The sequence below is a fragment of the Zingiber officinale genome, chromosome 7B, assembly GCF_018446385.1.
Source record: "Zingiber officinale cultivar Zhangliang chromosome 7B, Zo_v1.1, whole genome shotgun sequence".
Lineage (NCBI taxonomy): Eukaryota > Viridiplantae > Streptophyta > Magnoliopsida > Zingiberales > Zingiberaceae > Zingiber > Zingiber officinale.
Window position 1 is genome coordinate 30,950,958 of NC_055999.1, and position 23,456 is coordinate 30,974,413.

The window sequence follows — 23,456 nt, forward strand, 5'->3', positions numbered from 1 at the left end:
GCTTAGCATATTCAGTATGTATTTCAAATAACATTTTTTAAAAATATAAATTGCATCGTATGCATGTTTTGTGAGGTAGATGGTTTCTTACTAAGCGTAAAGCTTACAGATACTCTTCCCTTATACTGCAGATAAAGGTAAAGGAAAGATGGACTAGCGGAGGCTGGAGGGCAATGCGATGAAGATGTGTGTGGAGGGAACTTGGAATAAAGACCTTGGAGAAACTAGAAATACATCTGAAACTTTAGCATTTTATTGAGTTGATACTTTCTTTATTTTCAGTTATTTTAATGTCATGAATCATGAAAGACCTGTTCAGATTATTAGTGTTCATGCTTAGAATATCAGTTAGTGTTATTAGAATGTTTCCCAGTCATCTTAGAACTTGTGTGTGTGATTGAGGCACGAAACAGTGCTGAAATCAGACTTCTAGTACGAAATCAGAAACCCCAATCGATCAGCCGATCGATTGAGAAGTTCGTACCGCGAACAGTAAGCTCCTGGATAGATTAGCCGATCGATTCGGATGCCTTCTGTCGCGAACAAAAAGCCCTGGGATCGATCACTGGATCGATTGGCCAGTCTGGATCGATCAGCCGATCAATCCAGAATATTGTCCCAAGCACAGTAGCGTGCTGAATCGATCATTGGATCGATACAACCTGAGTTCCGCATACAGTAGCCACCTGGATCGATCAAGACATTCCAATCAATCCGTGGATCGATGGGGAGAGCAAAATTTTAATTAGTACAGCTTCCGCACCTAGACTTAGTGATGGTCATGGAATAGTTAGCATAGCATATTGTGACGTTCCGGCCTTACAGCCTACCAGTAGAAGGCGGGTCGTTACAGATCAACTAGGAATAGTTAAGAGTAGTGTTCTCTATAATATCTCACTATCAATTCAACCATTTGATATATTGTAGATAAGAACCTACTACCCAAGGACATTATTATACTTATTCAATTGACACTGAACTGAAATAAATATAATAACCAACTTTACCTTTTATTAATAATGATATATGATACAAAAAGAACCCTTTACAATCCTCTCATAATTCGTACTAGGCCTAACACTAACAATATCCTATGATTTTTTGGAACTCCCCTTTACCATATCTAACTTGAGTCATAGCAATGCATCTTGGAATAAAAAGAAATGAATTTGTAATATAAAATGATGAAATGTAAACATAGTCCGCAACTATACTAGGAACGAAAAGTCCACTTACTTGGTCAGAAGCTTCTTCGATTTTGGATAGAAATTTTACAGGACTTGAACTTGCACTTGTTGATCGAAACTTGGCAGAAACTTGCGCAAAATGTGGATGAGGTTTGGACAAATTTCTGCAACACTTGGACAGGAAGTTTTTCAAAGGATTCAAGTGTGCCTTTGGGAGACAATGCCTTGGCTATTTATAGGCCAACCATGGCTAGATGGAGGGTCATCCATTAAAAAGGTTAGGTGAAAGGTTATGGCTAGATGAAGGGTCATGGCTAGATGAAAAGTCATCCATTAAAAAGACTAGGTGAAAGGTCATGGATATATGAAAAGTCATCCATTAAAAAGGCTAGGTGAAAGGTCATGGCTATATGAAAAGTCATCCATTAAAAAGGCTAAGTGAAAGGTCACCAGACCATTACAACTTAGCACATGAAACATAGGCATAGCTTGAACTAGTTCAGGTTACATAAAAGGATTAACACATGACTTATTATGTTATCATTATAAAACAAAAAGAAACATAGGTATAATATTTTAACATATGACTCACTAAGTCATCTTGTTAGAAAGCAAGAAAAACATAGATATAACTAGAATAAAAATTTAAAACACATAAAATTAACATATGACTCATTAAATTATCATGATGAAGAGCATAGAAGAAAGATATGAGTAACTAGACCCAACATTTGAAATCCCTAAGATCCAAACCACACATGACACAAAGTAATCATAAACTTGCATTCAATTTTATGGTATTAAGATTTCTAGGAGTCGAACCTAACTTAACCTTCAAAGGTATCTCCACTAGTGTCCATCATCATGTCCAAAATCGGGTCTTCACATCCCACCCTCTTTATTGGAAGTTTCATCCTCGAAACTTTAGCTCGCTTGATCTTCGAAGAGATATGGGTAATGCTTGCGCATCTTTTCCTCGGGTTCCCAGGTAACTTCCCTTTCAGTGTGATTGGACCATTGTACTTTGATGTACGGGATGGTTCTTCATCTAGGTACTTGATCCTTGATGCTAATAATTTGAATGGGAACTTCTTCATACTTCAATTCTTCATTCAAGTGGTCCCTTCGACTAGGAGTGGTCTAGTTTCCAGAATATGGCTCGGGTTTGTAATGTATCTTCCTAGTTGGCAGACATAAAAGACATTATGAATCCTTGACATATCCGGTGGTAATGCTAGTCTATAAGCTAGTGATCCCACTTTCTCTAGAATTTCAAAAGGCCCTACATATCTAGGATTCAGTTTCCCAGCTTTATTGAATCGAACTACTCCCTTCATTGGCGAAATCTTTATATAGGCCTTATCACCTGTTTCGAATTCCACTGGTCTTCTTTTTAAATCAGCCCAACTTTTCTCTCGATCTTGAGCAGCCTTGAGTCATTCCTTGATGATAGTCACTTTTTCTATCGTGGTTTAGATAAGCTCAGGTCCAGTGATAGCTTTCTCTCCTACTTCATCCCAATATAGTGGTGACCAACACTTGCGCCCATATAGAGCCTCGTATGGGACCATTCCAATGTTGTTATGATAACTGTTATTATAGGCAAACTCGATTAAGGGCAGGTGCTCACTCCAATTACTGTTGAACTCCAAAGCACATGCTCTTAGCATGTCTTCAAGTGTTTGTATTGTCCTCTTAGTTTGGCCATCGCTCTGAGGATGATAAGCCATGATGAGAGTGACCTAAGTCCCATAGTTTCTCGAAAACTTTGTCTAAAACGGGACACAAATCTTGGGTCTCTGTCGGATAGTATGCTTGTCGGAACTCCATGCAGCTGCACAATGTTGTCCATGTATAGAGTAGCCAACTTATCCAGATTATAATTCATGTGAACGGGTAGGAAGTGTGCAAATTTTGTGAGTCAATCCACCACTACCCATATTCCATCATGGCTTTGTCTTGACTTTGATAATCCCACCAGAAAGTCCATAGAAATGTGCTCCCATTTCCACTCTAGAACCTCTAAACGTTGAAGAAGTCCTCCAGGTCATTGGTGTTCTACTTTGACCTGTTGGCATACTAGGCACCTAGAGACAAATTCCCTGACATCTTTCTTCATTCCGCTCCACCAGAAGTTCTTCTTCAAATCCATATACATCTTTGTACTGCCAGGGTGGACCGAGAATTTTGATTTATGGGCCTCACACATTACTTCTTGTCGAAGATTATCAATGTCAGGCACCCACAACCTTCCTTTCACCCATAGGATCCCGTTATCATTTATTTGAAGATCAAGTGCTTTTCCCTTTTTGATATGCTCTGTAAGTCTTGCCAACACCGAGTCTTGCTTCTGCTTCAACTTGATTGTTTCTTGAAGGTAAGGTTGTGCTAAGAGTGATGCCAAAACTGTCTTGCCCATGCTCTTACGACTTAATACATCAGCTACCTTGTTTGCTTTGCCTGGGTGGTAGCTTATTATTAAGTCATAATCCTTTAAGAGCTCAACTCATCGTTGTTGCCTCATGTTTAATTCTTTCTGCGTAAACAGATACTTAAGACTCTGATGATCTGTAAACACTTCGCACCTAGCACCATATAAGTAGTGTCTCCAAATTTTTAGCATGAATACTACTGCAGCTAATTCAAGGTCATGCGTTGGATAGTTTTGCTCGTACAATTTTAGTTGTCATGAAGCGTAAGCAATAACCCTTCCCTCTTACATGAGGATGCACCCCAGACCTCCTTTTGATGCATCACTGTAAATACTGAAATCCTTATCCTCTGCGGGTAGTACTTGTACTGGTGTAGATGCAAACTTTTTCTTCAAGGTTACAAAACTATTCTCACATTCTTCACTCCAATTAAATTTGGAGTTCTTTTGTGTGAGCTTGGTGAGAGGTATAGCTATCGAGGAAAATCCTTCAACGAATTTTTGATAATAGCCAGCTAGCCCCAAAAAGCTTCAAATCTCTGTTACTATCTTTGGTCTTGGGCAGTCTAAAATTTCTTCCACTTTCTTAGGGTCTATAGAAATGCCTGCTTCGGAGATTATGTGACCCAAGTAGGTGACACTTTTTAACCAAAATTCATACTTCTTGAATTTGGCATATAGTTCCTTATCTCTCAGTGTCTGGAGGGTAAGGCGAAGGTACTCTTTGTGGTCTTCTTCACTAGGTGAATATACGAGGATGTCATCGATAAACACCACAACAAATTTATCAAGATATGGTCTGAACACTCTATTCATGAGATCCATGAATGCTGCCGGGGCATTGGTTAAGTCGAATGGCATTACCATGAACTCGTAGTGTCCATACCTGGTTCTAAAAGCCATCTTTGGTATATCTTCGGCCTAAACCTTCAGCTAGTGATAGCCTGACCTTAAATCGAGTTTGGAGAACACTGTAGTTCCTTTAAGTTGGTTAAAGAGATCGTCTATCCTTGGAAGGGGGTACCTATTCTTGATTGTGATTTTATTCAATTCTCGGTAATCGATACACAATCTTATACTCCCATCTTTCTTCTTCACAAATAAGACTGGGGCCCCCCATGGAGATGTGCTTGGTTTGATTTGCTTTTTGTTTAAAAACTCTTGAAGTTTTTCTTTTAGTTCTTTGAGTTATGCCGAGGCCATTCGGTAGGGTGCCTTTGATATTGGCATCACACCTAATGCCAAATCAATTTCAAAGTCTACTTCACGGTCTGGAACTGTGCCAGGTAGTTCCTCAGGAAATACATCTGGGAAGTCTTGAACGACTGGAATTTCTTCTAGCCTGGCCTTGGACTTCTCTTCCACCTCACTTATCATAGCTAGATAGATTCCATCACCGCTTCTCATGGCTTTCAAAGTCTGAGATGCGGACAGGAGCAATCTCTTTTCCTTGGCCTTGCCATGGTAGATGATTTCTTCCTGTCTTGGATTCCAAAGTTTGACTCTCTTCCTGTGGCAATCCACTAATGCGTGGTTCTTAGCCAACCAATCCATTCCAAGAATGGCATCGAACTCAACCATGTTTAGTTCAATTAGATCAGCTTCAAATGTATGATTACCAATACTGACTTGACAGCTTCGATACAACTTATGAGTTTCGATGGCCTTATTAGTGGGAAGCTACTCTATATGGTTCACTAAGTATTTCAGCTCTGAGTCCTAACTTCATAGTGAATTTTTTAGATATAAAAGAATGAGTGGCACCACAGTCAAATAATACATAGGCAATCATTTTGTTGATTAGAATGATACTTGCTACCACATCGCTTGCGTTGTCCACCTCTTCATGAGTAATAGCGAATACCCGAGCATTGGGCTCATCTCCTTTGGTTTATTCTAGATTGCAATAGAATTTGACATCGCCCCTTGTTTCTTGGGTTCAGGACAATCCACAATTCGGTTCCCCATCTTCCCACAATTGAAGCATGCACCGAAGATCTTATGGCATTCTAAAAGATGTCTGAAGTTACAAGTAGGATATGGCTTAATTCTTTGGGAGGGAAAAGTGAAAGAGGATCCTTTGGACTGGCCACTTGATAGGTTGAGCCGTTTTAACCTTTGTTCACTTGGGTAAGATTGACTTGCGAGGGGTCGCTTGTTCTTGCCTTCAGCTTCACGCTGTTTGATGTCTGTTTCAGCTCTAATGGCTGCTCCCATCAGATCGGCAAAGTTAGTTGGCTTGTAGATTGCTAATGCTGATTGAATTCGGCTACTCAACCCCTTCTTGAAGTGATGTAGCTTTAGGGTCTCATCTACCATGGTGGTTGGGGCATAGGTCCCGAGCGAGTTGAACTTTGAGCTATACTCTAGTATGGACATATCTGGAGCCTGAGTAAAGTTTTCAAATTCACTCAGCTTCTGTAACCTGAACTCAATCGGATAGTACTGAATCAAAAACATCTCTTTAAATTGTTGCCATGTCACTAGTCCAGCTTCAGTCATTGCTGGCGAAATGATTTCCCACCACTAGCATGCCTTATCTTCTAGGAAGTGTGTCACGATGTCCACTTTAAACATTTTCGAGATTTCCAGTAGTCGAAGCTAAGTTTCAATATTCTTGAGCCAGTTTTGACCAACTTCAAGGTCTGGGTTGCCATCAAATGTCGAGGCTCTGTTCTTCCGAAGAGACTCATAGTAGTACTTAATGCCACGTGGTTAGGCTTCTATTGGTGGGTTGGGATTCTACTAAGCACTTGGGGTCACTAACCCTTATAGTGTGGTTGTTACGATGGTAGCAATGGCCATTAAATCTTCTTAGCTTAGGCTAACTCTTGGGGGAGGGTTTGCATCTTCATTGTTGTTGCGGTTGGCACATTTGGGGTTATGGTTATTTCAGACAGGTCTGTCAGCCATTTCTTAAAATCAGATAAGTGAAATGGTTCATGATAATTCAAAGATAACTACTTAAGTAATGAGGAGTATCAATTAATGGAATTGAATTTTGACTTTCCTATGAGAAGTTATAGGCAATGGGAAACTTTCCTGAAATGGCAAAAACATGATTTGAGGACCTAAACGATGGAATTTGGTAGGAAAATGGCATGTGTCATGATGAAGGGATCGTGATTTTTGCTAGTCAGGCTATTTCGGAGGGCACTAGCTGTTTGTTGAAAATCCAACTTCGTTAGGTTTGCATACAAAACTTCCCAACCAGATTAAAACCTGGCTCTAATACCACTTCAATGTCATGCCCCGTGACCTAGGAGCATGACACCAGCATTGCCCACGAATATAAATACTTGAAAATAACACGCCTCATAAAGTGCATACCAAACCAGTAATAATATAACAAAAACATTATCTTTACAATATAAAAGCAAAAGCGTACAAATAAAGATAACATGAACAAAAAGGGTGAATCACTTGGACATGGCTTCATTACCAGCCCCAAAACATCTCTTGCTCCTCCTTCTCGACTTGTTCCTCGTCTTTATCTAGGGATGGGAGTAAGCGGGGTGAGTGCTTTAGAAAACACTCAGTAAGTGGGATCGATTGAACACAGCACGACAGAATACAAAACATAGCAAGACATTCAGAATTTATGACAGAAACGTATTTCATGAAACATAATGAAACATAACTAATCGAAAACATATACTTTTAGCACTGTTAATCATCTTATTTTCCATGTTATTACTGATCAATTCCCTATATGTAATTTCTCTAAGGAGTGATGCCATATATCGGTTATTATTACCCATCACATCAGGGCTATAACTTGTCATATCTTATTATGTTTTCAAAAATTCCCTTTACTAATCAATCCCCTATATATAATTGCTCTAAGGAGTGAAGCCATATATTGATTATTATTACCCACCGTATCAGGGCCATAACTTGTCATATCTTATCATGTTTTTGGAAATTCCCTTTACCATATCTTGTTGGTTGGTCCTAGGAAAAACGTACCGGTTCCACTGTACAAAATTTTTGTACAAGTGTCGAACCATTCCTAACAACCAATTGTATTCTTTAGAAATTAAATTCGGAATCGCAAACGGAACTTAACATTATAGATTCTAAATTTAATTTATCTGTTCTTAATGGTTTAGACTTGGATCGCAAACGATGCTTAACATTATTGATACAAATCCACCTATGTTATAAATCCAATTAAATATTAATTTCTAAAATTGACTTCCAGGACTGCATGGCGAGGCACTAGGCCTTAATGGATATGGGATCATCCACCACCGTCTAGACAAAGCCTTTTAAAGAAATCTAATATTTAATTTCCTTATACAACTCTACGTTTAACCAAAAGGAACAATCGAATCACAAATTCGAAAAACAAAACAAAAGAAACACAACTTCAAATATCTAATCCGAAAATCAAGAATCATATGCGTCTTGTGTTTGGAATTCATACAAAGAAAAACTAGCATGATGCGGAAAATAATTACTAGTTATACCTTTCTTTGTATACAACGACCTCTTGATCTTCTACCATATTCCTCTTCTAATCTCGGACGTTGTGTGGGCAAAGATCTACCGAGATGAGAACCACTCAAGCCCTTCTTCTTCCTCACCAAGTTTCGGCTACCAAGACTCCTCCAAGGATGTAGAGGTTCGGCCACCAACACCAAGCTCCAAGGGATGCAAGAAACAAAGCCTCCTTTCTCTCCTTCTTCTCCTAGCTAGAACCGGCCACCAACGAGAGCTCCAAGAGAGGGATGAAACCGGCCACTAAAGAAGAAGAGAAGAGGAGAAGAAGAAGCTCTAGGGCCGGCCACCACCAAGGAAGAGAGGGAGGAAAATAGAATAGAGTTAGCACCCATGAAGGCACCTCTATCTCCTCTTTTATAATCTTTGGTCTTGGCAAATAAGCAAAATTTAAATAAAACCTTTCTTATTTTCTTTTCCATGAAAAGAGAAATTTAATTGATTAAAACCAATTTCCTTTTATTAATTATAATGGTCAGCCACCTCATAGCTCCAAACAAGGAAAATTTTAATAACACAAGAATTAAAACTTCCTAATTTATTTCAGAAAATTTTAAATAAAAAGTTCTCTATTAATTTTTCCCTTCATGGTTGGTTATAAAAGGAAATTTTATAAATTAAAATCTTTCTTTTAAACATGTGGATGATTTCCAAAATGGAAAGTTATCTTTAAAATTAAAATCTCCTTTCAATCTACAAATAAGAAAAGAAATCAAATGTTTTCTTAATCCTTTGTAGAAACTTATAAAAGGAAAAATTTATAATTTTAAAAATCTCTTTTAAATCATGAACATGGTTACAAAAAAGGAAAGTTTTCTCAAAATTAAAATCTTCCTTTCAATCTACAAATAAGGAAAGATATCATATCTTTTCTTAATCTTTTGTAGAAAGCTATAAAAAGGAAATATTTAAATTTTAAGCTCTCTTTTAAAACCATGAAATCCTCATAAGAAAAAATTTTAAAATTAAAACCCTTTTAATTTGATTAGGGTCGGCCACTTATGCTTGGGCTCAAAGCATTGGCCGGCCGCCTACTTGGCTCATCCTATTGGTCTTGGCCGACCCTAGCTTGGGCTCCAAGCTAGCTTGGCCGACCCCATTAGGATAGGTAGGAAGGTGGGTATAGGTAGGTATAATTCTCTATATAAAAGATGCTACGATAGGGACCGAGAGGAGGAATTGGTTTTGTTCTCCGATAAAATTAAGCTTCCCGTGTTCGCCCCGAACACCCAACTTAATTTCATCAATAACAATTCATTCCACTAAAGAATTATTATTAAACTACCGCACCAATCCCAAATTATATTTTGGGCTCCTTCTTATCATGAGTGTGTTAATCTCCTTGTGTTAAAGATGTCGAATGTTCACTAATTAATTGAGTTACTGACAACTCACTTTAATTAATATCTTAGTCCAAGAGTAGTACCACTCAACCTTATCGTCATGTCGGACTAAGTCCACCTGCAGGGTTTAACATGACAATCCTTATGAGCTCCTCTTGAGGATATTATCAACCTAGATTACTAGGACACAGTTTCCTTCTATAATCAACAACACACACTATAAGTAATATTATTTCCCAACTTATCGGGCCTATTGATTTATCGAGCTAAATCTCACCCTTTGATAAATCAAAGAAATAAATACTAAATATATGTGCTTGTTATTATATTAGGATTAAGAGCACACACTTCCATAATAACTAAGGTCTTGTTCTTTTTATTAAGTCAGTATAAAAAGAACTTACCTTAAATGGTCCTTCTCAATACACTTAGAGTGTACTAGTGTAATTTATCAGTCAAGATAAACTAATACCTAATTACACTACGACTATTCCAATGCTTTGTTCCTTTCCATCTCAGTCGTGAGCTACTGTTTATAATTTATAAGGAATTGATAACATGATCTTCTGTGTGTGACACGACACACCATATTATCTACTGTCACGCCCCAAAGGAGTCCCTGTCCGAAGAAATTTCGACAGCATCTCCCCTATACGAGTGACAATCTGAAGCATTACTACATACAAAATATACATCAGCCACATACGGCTGGAATATATATATACAAAATACAAACAACAGAACACATAGTTTAATATATTCAGCCTACCCGGCTGGACATAAATGAATAAACATAAAACATAATACAACAACCCACACGACTGGATATGAGCACACAGCAGCGGAAGACATAAAACGATACGAACGTAAAACCAACAACGACACTAGCAAAAATACCTGTCATCACAGACTTGACCCAGAACACAAACCAATTCATACCATACCAAAATCGTTGTATACTAAAAATACAAGTAAAGCATAAATAAAACCGATATAATGCAAAACCCAGGACTGGCAGCCGGCATCTCTCCAAGCATCCCCGACTCATCTACTTGCTACCTGGCGAAAGAAAACCATTTTGTGGGGTGGTGAGTATTGGAACTCAGCGGGTATGGAAAGAGATAGTGCATGAACATAACATGTAAGTAGAGAGTGTCAACAGTATACAGCCTCATAAGAAGAATAGCAGATACTATAATAGAACCAAAATAAATGCTCATACCTGAAATCATATCCTAGGCTAGGTATAGTAGGTCAGAACTGGTACTAATCTGCTACAGTACTGCTCATAACTACAGAGGTAATAAGCAAGGTATATACAAATTTCCAATGACCAAACATCTTTAATGAGAATATATCTCAACATAAGTAAGCGTATTAGCATATGTGAACAACAGCAGTAAGCAATAACAGCATATATAGACAGCAGTAGCCATAACAAATATAATAACAACAGCGTATGCATGGATGGTCACTCCCGCCCACCTCTCTGCACCATGACCCCTGTATGGTCGAGAGGCCGGGTTAGTGACAGACTGTACACCACTCCAGCTACCTCTCACACGAGTGGCCGAGGTCCCTGCTGCTCGTACTCCAGCTACCACTCACACGAGTGGCCGAGTGCGGCACGACAGGACAAGCAGCATCAACTCTAGCTACCACTCTCTCGAGTGGCCGAGGATGCGGCATGCATGCAATGACATGATGCGAACAATGCAACAGTCATCATATATATAAGAAGAAATAGGTATGCTACATGAGGCCAGCATGCTCAATGTCGTACATAAATAAGCAACAGTTAAAGCATACAAACATGGTATCTAGTGTCTGCTACTGAACATGGACAACAACAAGAGACTGTATAGATATGGAAACGAATTTCTCAAAGATTACGTGGAAGTATCAAGCGCAGGAGAGTAAGAGTGGAGTCAAGGTAAACAGTCCTAATCCAAAATAATTCATGCACTAAGGTCAAAGTACTAAAAGAAAACAAAGCAAGAAATACCCGCCTTATAAGAAGATCGTGACCAGAAATCCTACATCGAGACGCTCGTCCCGAATCAACGTCCTGCAAATCACATAGCATGCACAATATAGCTAATATTTATTATAAACCACATAGCTAATCATAATCCTAGTTCGATTAGGAATATTATCTAAGGTATACCACGGATTAATCCATTAATCAACCTATTTACTAATTAATTAAGCAATCCATTAATTAATTAATCCATCAATCTATTCCTTAATTGATTAAGCATTACTTTTGTGTATTTCATCAATTAACCTCAATTAATTAACTAATCCATCTATTAATCTCACCTAATCAACCGTTTAATCCTTCTAATCAATTCTATTTGTTCATCCTATAAGTACGTAACTCATAACTAAATTATAAATAATTCATTTAAACCAAACCTTCAATTAACCTTGCATAAATATTTAATTAATCTAATTAACTCAAAAGCATAAATTTGGATTCTAGTTAAAACCACTGTTTTGATAATTCCTTAATCCGTTGTTTTCCACCAATTTTAATTAAATGTATAATTGCATTAATCACATCCTTGCCTTAATTACTCATCGTTGTTACCTTCCGTTTCACTTCTTCTCCGACAGCATAACTACCTGCATTCCACGGGAAGTCAGGGATGACGATCTGTTGTCCAAGACATGGAGGGAGTAGTGCGGCGATGGCTAGTCGCAACCAGCGTTTCAAGCTTGACAAAGGAGGAGAGGCGGTGGGTTTGGGGAGAAAGAGGAGGCTTCGGCGCTGCTCGGCGTCATGAGAGGGAGAGGAGAGGAAGGTTTTTTTTTTGTTTGGCGATTAAGGCTAGGGCACGGGAGGATTTTTAAAGAAAAGGGAAAAGGAAATATTTAAGGAAATTAAACATTTCCTCGTTTAAATCAGGTAGCTTAAACAGACTTTATCCTGGCCTAATAATTTATCCCCTTAATCTATGTCATACAAGCTCCGAAAAATTCTCAGAAAATTTCTAAAATTTCCTAAAAATTCTAATTAGATTATTTGACAAATAACCTTATTATTTAAATATTATTTAGGTACCGTATTTTACATCTACAATATAAATTAATCGAACAACTACACTTAACTTATAAATGTAAATATTTGACCCATATGATTCTTATTTCTAAGTAAATGTTTATACAAAAAGTTAGGCTTTTAGTATACATTCCAACAAACTCCCACTTATACTAAAAGACTATGCTGTCATATATCTTGCCATACATCTGATTCTCATATCTTCAACATGTCCATCAAAAGCTCTTGCCTTAAGGGCCTTAGTGAAAAGATCTCCGAGGTTATCACCTAATGCAATCTAGGTGGCAACAACTTCTTCTCATTATACGATGTCTCGTATTGGGTGATACTTGCGCTCTATTGTGTTTACTTGCCTTATGAACTTATGGTTTCTTCGAGTTTTCTACTGCACCACTATTATTACAATAAATTGTAATAATTTTGGGCAAACCAGAAATCATGTCTATGTTCATCATGAAGTTTCTAAGCCATATAACTTCTATAGCTGCTTCAAAGGCTGCCACATACTTAGCTTCCATAGTGGAGTCTGATAAAGCACCTATGCTTAACACTCCTCTATAGTTATGGCTTTACTTCCTAAAGAAAACACAAAACCCCGAGGTTGACTTTCTATTATCCCTATCTGATTGGAAGTTAGAATCCGTGTAACCCACAGGGAGCAAATTATCTGCTTGATAAGCCAGCATATAATCTCTAGTCCTTCTCAGGTATTTTAATATATGCTTTACAGCAGTCCAATGTCCCTGTCCAAGGTTACTTTTGATATCTGCTAACCATGCCCATGGCAAAGCAGATATCCTATCTCGTTCATAGCATACATTAGGCTTCCGATAGCCGAAACATAAGGAACTACCTTTATTTCTTCTATCTCTTTTGATGTCTTCGAAGACATCTCTTTTGATAAAGATACTCCATGCCAAAAAGGTAGAAAAACCTTTCTTGGAGTCTTGCATGCTAAAATGAGCTAGGATTGTATCGTTATATGAAGCTTGGGATAAACACAATATTCTTTTCTTGCGATCCCTTTGATCCCAAGAATGTGTGCATATTTTCCCAAGTCCTTCATATAAAATTGCTTGGACAACCATACCCTTACTTCCGACAACACTTTGATATTGTTTCCAACTATCAAAAATGTCATCTACATATAGTACAAGAAATACCACCACGTTTTCATCACAGTTCTTGTCTACACAAGACTCTTCCGGTCACTGAATAAATCCATAGGTCTGGATTACTTTATTAAACCGAATTTTTCCAAGACCTTGAAGTTTTTATTCAGTCTATAGACCGATTGAGCTTACATACATGATGTTCTTTGCCCTTTGCAATGAACCCCTCCGGTTGCTTCATATAGATGCTTTCAAGACTTCCTTTAAGGAAAGCTGTCTTGACATCTACTTGCCAAATCTCAGAATCCATATGAGCAATAATAAATAAAAGAATTCAGATAGACTTAAGCATGGCTATCGGTAAAAAGTTTCCCTTTTTCAGCAAGCCTTGCTTTGAAAGGCTTCCCGTCTGTCCTTCTTTTTCTATTGTGGACCTCATGACTTTTACACCATTTGATTATTCTACAAGCTCCCAGACATTATTAGAATACATATATTCTAATTCTGTATTCATTGCTCTTTGCCAAGATGTTGCATCCTTATCTTGGAGTGCTTCATCATATGTCCAGGGATCAGGTTCATGTTCACCAAGTATCAAGTCCAAAGACTCTCCCAAAACATGAATATTTCATGTTGCCTAACAACCCTCCCACTACGATGAGGCACTGTCTGTAACTGTGTATCATTTGTGACACGTGTTGCAGTTTCTTATGGTACTTCATCTTGTACTATTGGTATTAAATTAGACGTGTCCTTTATTATTTTAAGAACAAATTTACTTATGGGCTTGTGGTTCATTACATAGTCCTCATCTAAAAATCGGACATTTATACTTACAATGACCTTTTGATTTTTAGGACTATAAACCTTCTTTCATTTCTCTGGGATAACCCACAAACAAGTGAACTCCTGTCCAACTTATTAGTGTCTCCCTACAACACATGTGCTGGACTACCCCAAATCTGAATATGTTTTAGACTAGGCTTACGCCCATTCTACAATTCTATGGGAGTAGAGGGTTCTGACTTTAGAAGGTACTATGTTCACTTTCGTTTCCAGAGTATATCCTCAAAATGAATTTGGTAATTCTGAATAACTCATCATTGATCTAACTATTTTCATAAGAGTCATATTCCTTCATTCTACTACACCATTCTGTTGGGGTGTACCAGGTGCAATTAGTTGGGATTGAATCCCGACTTCTGATAAGTGACTCCTAAACTCTCCCAAGAGGTACTCGCTACTACGATCTCACCGTAGTGTCATGATACTTTTACCTTGACGTCACTCCACATTTGCCTAGTACTCTTTGAACTTATCAAATCACTTAGACTTGCGGCGCATCAAGTAAATGTACCCGTATCTCGAATAGTCGTCTATAAAATAGATGAAATATTCGAAACCACCTCTTGCCTGGATAGTCATAAGTCTACACAAATTAGAATGAACTAGTTCCAACACATCTTTGGCTCTTTACCCCTTAGTTTTAAAAGCTCTCTTGGTTATTTTCCCTTCCAAGTAAGACTCGTAGGTTGGAAAGTTTTTCACTACCAATGAACCCAAAAGTTCATCGGCTATTTAACCTTTAAATCCTACTCATCAAATTAATATGACCTAGCCTTAGATGCCAAAGATATGTTTGGTTTATTTCCAAAGGTTGCTTTCTCTTATTAAAATTAGAAGATGTGTTATTAATTTCTATTTGTTGCATTTTGGGAGATTTTGGATTTAGAATAAATTGCCAACCAACGTTCCAGAACAGATAACTTTCTTCTTTTTCTTCATAACAACTTTGTTATCAAAAGAGACAGAATATCAAGTTCTTTGATAGTTCAGAAATTGAAATCAAATTCTTTCTAAACTTGGTACATAAAGACAATTTCTCAAAATTCATATTCTATTCCTATCAGAGGATAAACATCTTCCACTGCAACAATTGCTATATTTGCAGTAGTGCCCATGTAGACGATGTTTTCCCTTTCAAATAGTTGTCGAGTTTCCTGGAACCCTGCAATGAATTGCAGACATGATCAGTGGCTCCTCGTATCTACACACCAGGTATAGGTAGATAACATCACTAAACATGTTTCAACAGCTAACGAATAAAATACACCTATATTGTTCTTAGTTCTGAGAGGACAGTCCATCTTTAAGTCCAAGTCTTATTTCCAATCATTATAATTGGAACAACTAAGTCTATTCTATAGTATAACAACTAGGGGATTGACAAACATTTGAAATCCTAAGAATCACAAAAATATTTGGTCAAGACCAACACTTTAAAATCCCCGTGAATTTTGTATGTCATGATAGTGTGGACGTATACAAAATCAAAGAGGAGATTTTATCCATTAATTTTGTTATCTCGTCAACCTAACTTTATGACAAATAAAATTAATAGTTGGTCTATCTTTGATCAAATATTTGGTCAAAACTTTGAATTTAAAATAATATTGATTCCTCAAAATAATATTATTTAAATTCACCAACACCTCAAACACCGTGAATTTTGCATGCCACGATAGTGTGGATATATACAAAATCAAACATTTGTAAGAGGAGGGTTTTACCCATTAATAACCTTATAAATCTCTCTTTATGACAAATAAAATTACCTCAAACACCGTGAATTTTGTATAATATGATAGTGTGGATGTATACAAATCCTCAACATTTGTAAGAGGGGGTTTTAATTTTATTATCTTGTCAACCTATCTTTATGACAAATTAATAGTTAGTTTTCCTTTGTTCACACAAATAATAGCAGTGACTTCGATGGGGAGGATACTATTAGATGTGCCTAAGTGTATACCATTACATGACACTTAGTCCATTAATTAAGATTGTGCCCCTTCCGATGGGGAAGATCACACGCTCCTAATTGATTTTCTATAGTCATCCAAAATGGAAGTTTGATCAAGTGATCCACAAACAAACTTATCCGATATGGAGGAAGGCAATCAGAGCCAACGCGCAAGTTTGTTTGCATCACTTACAAACCAGTAATCGAGACCATGGAATTTATTTAAAAATCCCTCTCCCACTTAGTTATTTAAGGTGAGGAATTTTAACCTAGCAAGTACACATCACACACATCACAGTAAATAAAAGCAATAAATATGAAAATTAATTTTCCAACTATTATGGCCTTTTCCATCACTGTCCTTCACGTGCTGTCAGCCCTAGGGTTCATGTCGTCGGGTCCATCGAGCTTCCTTTTCCACTGCGCCTCTAGTCCTCCAATAGCACCACGCCTCACAAGGATACGATCCGCGACATAAAAAATAAAATTTTACATACATCGATCCTATATTCCACGAGGGAATGTATATCAAGTTTAGATCGAACATAAATATAAAATCTTAGGGCTAATACAGCTCCTGTTGTATTAGTTAAATACAATCATGCACACACAATAAAATGTCCCTTGACATGTCCAAGAGTCCAATCACACACAATAACCATAAACCATAATAGTTGGAGCCTGCAACCACAGAGTTAGCATATCCTACTATTATCTTGCCTAAATTATGTATGACAAGTGCATAATTAAACTGAAAACCAAAACACACAGAGGCAAACCCTAGCTCTGATACCAATTGTTGGTTGGTTCTAGGAAGATCGTACCGGTTCCACTATACAAAATTTTTGTACAAGTGTCAAACCTTTCCTAACAACCTATTGTGTTCTTTAGAAATTAAATTCAGAATCGCAAACGGAACTTAACATTATAGATTCCAAATTTAACTTATCTCTTCTTAATGGTTTAGACTTGGATCGCAAATGATGCTTAACATTATTGATCCAAATCCATCTATGTTATAAATTCAATTAAATATTAATTTCTAAAATTTGCTTCCAGGACTGCATGGCGAGGCACTAGGCTTTCTTGGGTATGGGATCATCCACCACCGCCTAAACAAAGCCTTTTAAAGAAATCTACTATTTAATTTCCTTATATAACTCTAGGTTTAACCAAAAGGAACAATCGAATCACAAATTCGAAAAATAAAACAAAAGAAACACAACTTCAAATATCTAATCCGAAAATCTAGAATCATATGCCTCTTGTGTTTGTAATTCATACAAAGAAAAACTAGCATGATGCGGAAAATAATTACTAGTTATACCTTTCTTTGTATACAACGACCTCTTGATCTTCTACCGTATTCCTCTTCTTATATCAGACGTTGTGTGGGTAACGATCTACCGAGATGAGAACCACTCAAGCCCTTCTTCTTCCTCACCAAGTTTTGGCTACCAAGACTCCTCCAAGGATGTAGAGGTTCGGCCACCACCACCAAGCTCCAAGGGATGCAAGATACAAAGCCTCCTTTCTCTCCTTCTTCTCCTAGCTACAACCGGCCACCAACAAGAGCTCCAAGAGAGGGATGAAACCGGCCACTAAAGAAGAAGAGAAGAGGAGAAGAAGAAGCTCTAGGGCCGGCCACCACCAAGGAAGAGAGGGAGGAAAATAGAATAGAGTTAGCACCCATGAAGGCACCCCTATCTCCTCTTTTATAATCCTTGGTCTTGGCAAATAAGAAAAATTTAAATAAAACCTTCCTTATTTTCTTTGCCATGAAAAGGAAAATTTAATTGATTAAAACCAATTTCCTTTTCTTAATTATAATGGTCGGCCACCTCATAGCTCCAAACAAGGAAAGTTTTAATAACACAAGAATTAAAACTTCCTAATTTGTTTCCGGAAATTTTAAATAAATATTTCTCTATTAATTTTTCCCTTCATGGTTGGTTATAAAAGGAAATTTTATAAATTAAAATCTTTCTTTTAAACATGTGGATGATTTCCAAAAAGGAAAGTTATCTTTAAAATTAAAATCTCCTTTCAATTTATAAATAAGGAAAGATATCAAATCTGTTCTTAATCCTTTGTAGAAACTTATAAAAGGAAAAATTTATAATTTTAAAACTCTATTTTAAATCATGAACATGGTTACAAAAAAGGAAAGTTTTCTCAAAATTAAAATATTCCTTTCAATCTACAAATAAGGAAAGATATCATATCTTTTCTTAATCTTTTGTAGAAAGCTATAAAAAGGAAAGATTTAAATTTTAAGCTCTCTTTTTAAACCATGGAATCCACATAAGAAAAATTTTAAAAATTAAAACCCTTTTAATTTGATTAGGGTCGGCCACTTATGCTTGGGCTCGAAGCATTAGTCGGCCACCTACTGGCTCATCCTTTTGGTCTTGGCCGACCCTAGCTTGGGCTCCAAGCTAGCTTGGCCAACCCCATTAAGATAGGTAGGAAGGTGGGTATAATTCTGTATATTCAAGAGGCTACGATAGGGACCGAGAGGAGGAATTGGTTTTGTTCTCCCGATGAAATTAAGCTTCCCGTGTTCACCCCGAACACCCAACATAATTTCAGCAATAATAATTCATTCCACTAAAGAATTATTATTGAACTACCGCACCAATCCCAAATTACATTTTGGGCTCCTTCTTATCATGAGTGTGTTAATCTCCCTGTGTTTAAGATGTCGGATGTCCACTAATTAATTGAGTTACTGACAACTCACTTTAATTAATATCTTAGTCTAAGAGTAGTACCACTCAACCTTATCGTCATGTTGGACTAAGTCCACCTGCAGGGTTTAACATGACAATCCTTATGAGCTCCTCTTGAGGATATTATCAACCTAGATTACTAGGACACAGTTTCCTTCTATAATCAACAACACACACTATAAGTAATATCATTTCCCAACTTATCGGGCCTATTGATTTATCGAGCTAAATCTCACCCTTTGATAAGTCAAAGAAATAAATACTAAATATATATGCTTGTTATTATATTAGGATTAAGAGCACACACTTCCATAATAACTAAGGTCTTATTTTTTTATTAAGTTAGTATAAAAAGAACTTACCTTAAATGGTCCTGCTCAATACACTCAGAGTGTTCTTGTGTAATTTATCAGTCAAGATAAACTAATATCTTATTACACTACGACTATTCCAATGGTTTGTTCCTTTCCATCTCAGTCATGAGTTACTGTTTGTAATTTATAAGGAATTGATAACATGATCTTCTGTGTATGACATCACACACCATATTATCTACAATATAAATTAATCGAACAACTACACTTAACTTATAAATGTAGATATTTGACCAATATGATTCTTATTTCTAAGTAAATGTTTATACAAAAAGCTTGGCTTTTAGTATACATTCTGACATATCTAACTTCGGTCACAACAGTGCATCTTGGAATAAAAAGAAATGAATTTGCAAGATAAAATGATAAAATGTAAACATAGTCCGCAGCTATACTTGAAACGAAAAGCCCACTTACTTGGTCAGAAACTTCTTTGGTTTTGGATAGAAATTTTACGAGACTTGAACATGCAATTGTTAATCGAAACTTGGCCAGAAACTTGCATGAAATGTGGATGAGGTTTGGATGAATTTCTGCAGCACTTGGACAAGACATTTTTCAAAGGATTTAAGTGTGCCTTTGGGAGACAATGCCTTGGCTATTTATAGGCCAACCATGGTTAGATGGTGGGTCATTCATTAAAAAAACTAGATGAAAGGTCATGGCTAGATGAAGGGTCATGGCTAGATGAAAAGTCATCCATTAAAAAGGCTAGGTGAAAGGTCATGGCTAGATGAAAAGTCATCCATTAAAAAGGCTAGGTGAAAGGTCACCATACCATTACAACTTAGCACATGAAATATAGGCATAGCTAGAACAAGTCCAAGTTACATAAAAGGATTAACACATGACTTATTATGTTATCATGATAAAACCAAAAGAAACATAGGCATAATATTTTAACATATGACTCACTAAGTCATCTTGTTAGAAAGCAAGAAAAACATAGATATAACTAGAATAAAAATTTAAAAACACATAAAATTAACATGTGACTCATTAAATTATCATGATGAAGAGCATAAAAGAAACATATGAGTAACTAGACCCAACATCCGAAATTCCTAAGATCTAAACCTACACATGACACAAAGTAATCATAAACTTGGGTTCAATTTTATGGTGTTAAGATTTCTAGGAGTCGAACGTAACTTAACCTGAAAAGGTATCTCCACTAGTGCCCATCATCATCTCTAAAATTGAGTCTTCACACTGTGTGCCTAGAACCCCTCCGAGTACCTGGACCATTGCTGACATGGTAATCTCTCTTCGAAACTTGATCCATTAAGTTTATCCACTTTCGGACGTTTGGACCATCGGCATGGGTTCAGCCAGTCATCATGCTCCAACTCAACTTTTGAATAACTTTTCTGGTCCGGGTGCCTGGACTGCCCGAGTGCCTAGTAGGATACTCGAGCAAAGCTGGTCCTGGCGCTTGAACTCCGGGTGCCCGGACTCTCTTTTTTAGCAACTTCTTTTCCTGTAAAAAGAGTTAGTCTAGGGAAAAAATATATTTATCCTATAAAATAAAGTTAGTATAATATAGTAGAATAGTAGTAGTAATTATATCCTATTTTCCTGAGACTAAAATCTGGTTAACCTACTATTCCCTCAACCGAGAATGTGTCCTCACTGGATCTCTCCTCCAGTTGCTTACCTCCACTTACCAACTGCAGTCACTTGACTTATCTTTGATCCACCAAGTCTTCTCGCCAATTGTCAGGTCCATAGACCTAACTGGACTTCGGCCGATTGCCAGGTCCCGCATACCTATCTGAACTTCGCACTAGTTATCAAGTCCTACGGACCTAGTTGGATTTTATCCTGGTGTCATGTCCTTCTGACCCATTGTAACGACCCACCTTCTACTGGCTAAGCTGTGAGGCCGATCGTTACATTAATCTGTGCTAAACTATTCCCTGACCATTACTAAATCTAGATGCGAAAGCTGTACTAAATAAAATTTTGCTAAACTATCATCATTTCTTGGTTCTACATGTGCTAAGGGGTGTAATCTAAACTATTCATGACATATATTACATCCCCCAATGGTCAAGGAACTTAACTAAGAGTTTCTTGCTGATATCAGGCCTCCCAATCGATCCACGGATCGATTGGAATGGCCAGATCGATCCATTGATAGATCCAGGTGGCTACTGTATGCGGAAGTCAGGTTGGATCGATCCAGTGATCGATCCAGCACGCTACTGTGCTCGGGCCAATATTCTGGATCGATCCAACCTGACTTCCACATACAGTAGCCACCTGGATCGATCAATGGATCGATCTGGCCATTCCAATCGATCCGTGGATCGATTGGGAGGCCTGATATCAGCAAGAAACTCTTAGTTAAGTTCCTTGACCATTGGGGGATGTAATATATGTCATGAATAGTTTAGATTACACCCCTTAGCACATGTAGAACCAAGAAATGATGATAGTTTAGCAAAATTTTATTTAGTACAGCTTCCGCATCTAGATTTAGTAATGGTCAGGGAATAGTTTAGCACAAATTAATGTAACGATCGGCCTCACAGCTTAGCCAGTAGAAGGTGGGTCGTTACAAAGTGGTCTCAGAGCAAAGTTCCATACTTCCTACACACACATCAACATTGAACCTGCAGCTTCCAAGTAAGAACATCTCTCACTTCATTTATGTTTTGCTTTCATGTTTATAGATAATTAAAGCATGCTTATGTATGATAGCCTCTAGTGTGATTATGGTAGCTAATTAAACATGATGGCAATAGTTATGCAATATGATTATGTTAGTTATGTATGTCCTCTATTCTTTAGAAAATGGCACGAGGACGCCCAGCTAGAAGGGCACCAGCTACTGAGCCCCAGCATGAGGCAGGCAGTTCAGTGCCTCCTCCAGACCTTACAGCAGTAGTGGCTCAGTTACAGAAGCAACTAGCTGAACAGCAACAAGAGATAGCCACCCTTAGGGATAATCAGCAGAACACTCCCACTGTCACCCCAGAACCCAATTTAGCAACCCCAGTGGTGATAGAGGTTCCACCTGTCCAACCTACAGCACCCGTAGCCCCAGCAGTAGGGGCAAGGGGAGAAGCCTATCTGATCCAGTGGCAGAGAGTTAAGCCAGAGAACTTCTCAGGCACCAGTGAACCATGGGATGCTCAGGCCTGGTTCAAAACACTGGAGAGTACGATGGAGCTTCTGGACTGGCCAGAACATGAGAAGGTGAAGTGTGCCTCCTTCTGCTTGACAGGGGATGCACGCATGTGGTGGGAGAAAATTAAAGCGAAGCGCCCAGTGAACCAGATGACATGGGCTGACTTCGAGAAGGAATTCTTCGAGGAGTTCTTTCACATGCGGGTCACAAACCGCCACTACGACGAGTTCACTGAATTTCGTCAGGACAACCTTTCAATCGAGGAGGCCGTGAGGAAATTCAACAGACTGGCTCGTCTATGCCCCGAACTAGTCAGCACTGAAAGAGAACGAGTCCGGCTGATGCTCAAGATGTTAAGGCCAGAAATAGCAATGAACGTGACCAGCGGCGTCCATAGGCCGCAAACCACTGAAGAACTAGTAAGCAGTGCTTTGACCACCGAGCACTACCAGAACAATATTAGACAGCAGAAGCAAGTCCTCTCAGAGTCCTAAGGTTAGGGAGGCTCGGGTACTCAGAAACCCCAGGGCCACAGCACCCACGGCTCAAATTGGAAAGGGAACTCCAGCAACAAACGCAAACCAGGGAGTTATCCAAAAGGAGGACCAGCTTGTAAACAACCCAGCTATCCCAAGTGTTCTACTTGTGGGAGATTCCACCCAGGAGTTTGTCGCAAGGGCACACGGGGATGCTTCGAATGTGGACAAGAGGGGCATATGGCTAAGCAGTGCCCGAACAAGACCGGTTTTCCTCAGCCATAGCCGATTCAGC

At 38.0% G+C, this 23,456-nt stretch overlaps 1 protein-coding gene across 1 annotated transcript; it reads right to left on the reverse strand.

The window, feature by feature from the left end:
- Positions 1 to 2,659: 2,659 nt before the first annotated feature.
- Positions 2,660 to 3,606, reverse strand: LOC122004284. Its single transcript, XM_042559195.1, has 2 exons — positions 3,268 to 3,606; positions 2,660 to 2,929 (listed from the first exon to the last, which is right to left on the reverse strand). Exons 1-2 carry the CDS (start codon positions 3,604 to 3,606, stop codon positions 2,660 to 2,662), a joined length of 609 nt encoding a protein of 202 aa, XP_042415129.1.
- Positions 3,607 to 23,456: the final 19,850 nt, after the last annotated feature.

Excerpts from the sequence above, each read along its gene's own strand:
- LOC122004284 (XM_042559195.1), bottom strand. The coding sequence starts at position 3,606 with ATGGGCAAGACAGTTTTGGCATCACTCTTAGCACAACCTTACCTTCAA. Across the intron at positions 2,930-3,267 it reads AATTTGTCTCTAGGTGCCTA|GTCACTCTCATCATGGCTTA; the intron begins GTATGCCAACAG and ends TATGGGACTTAG.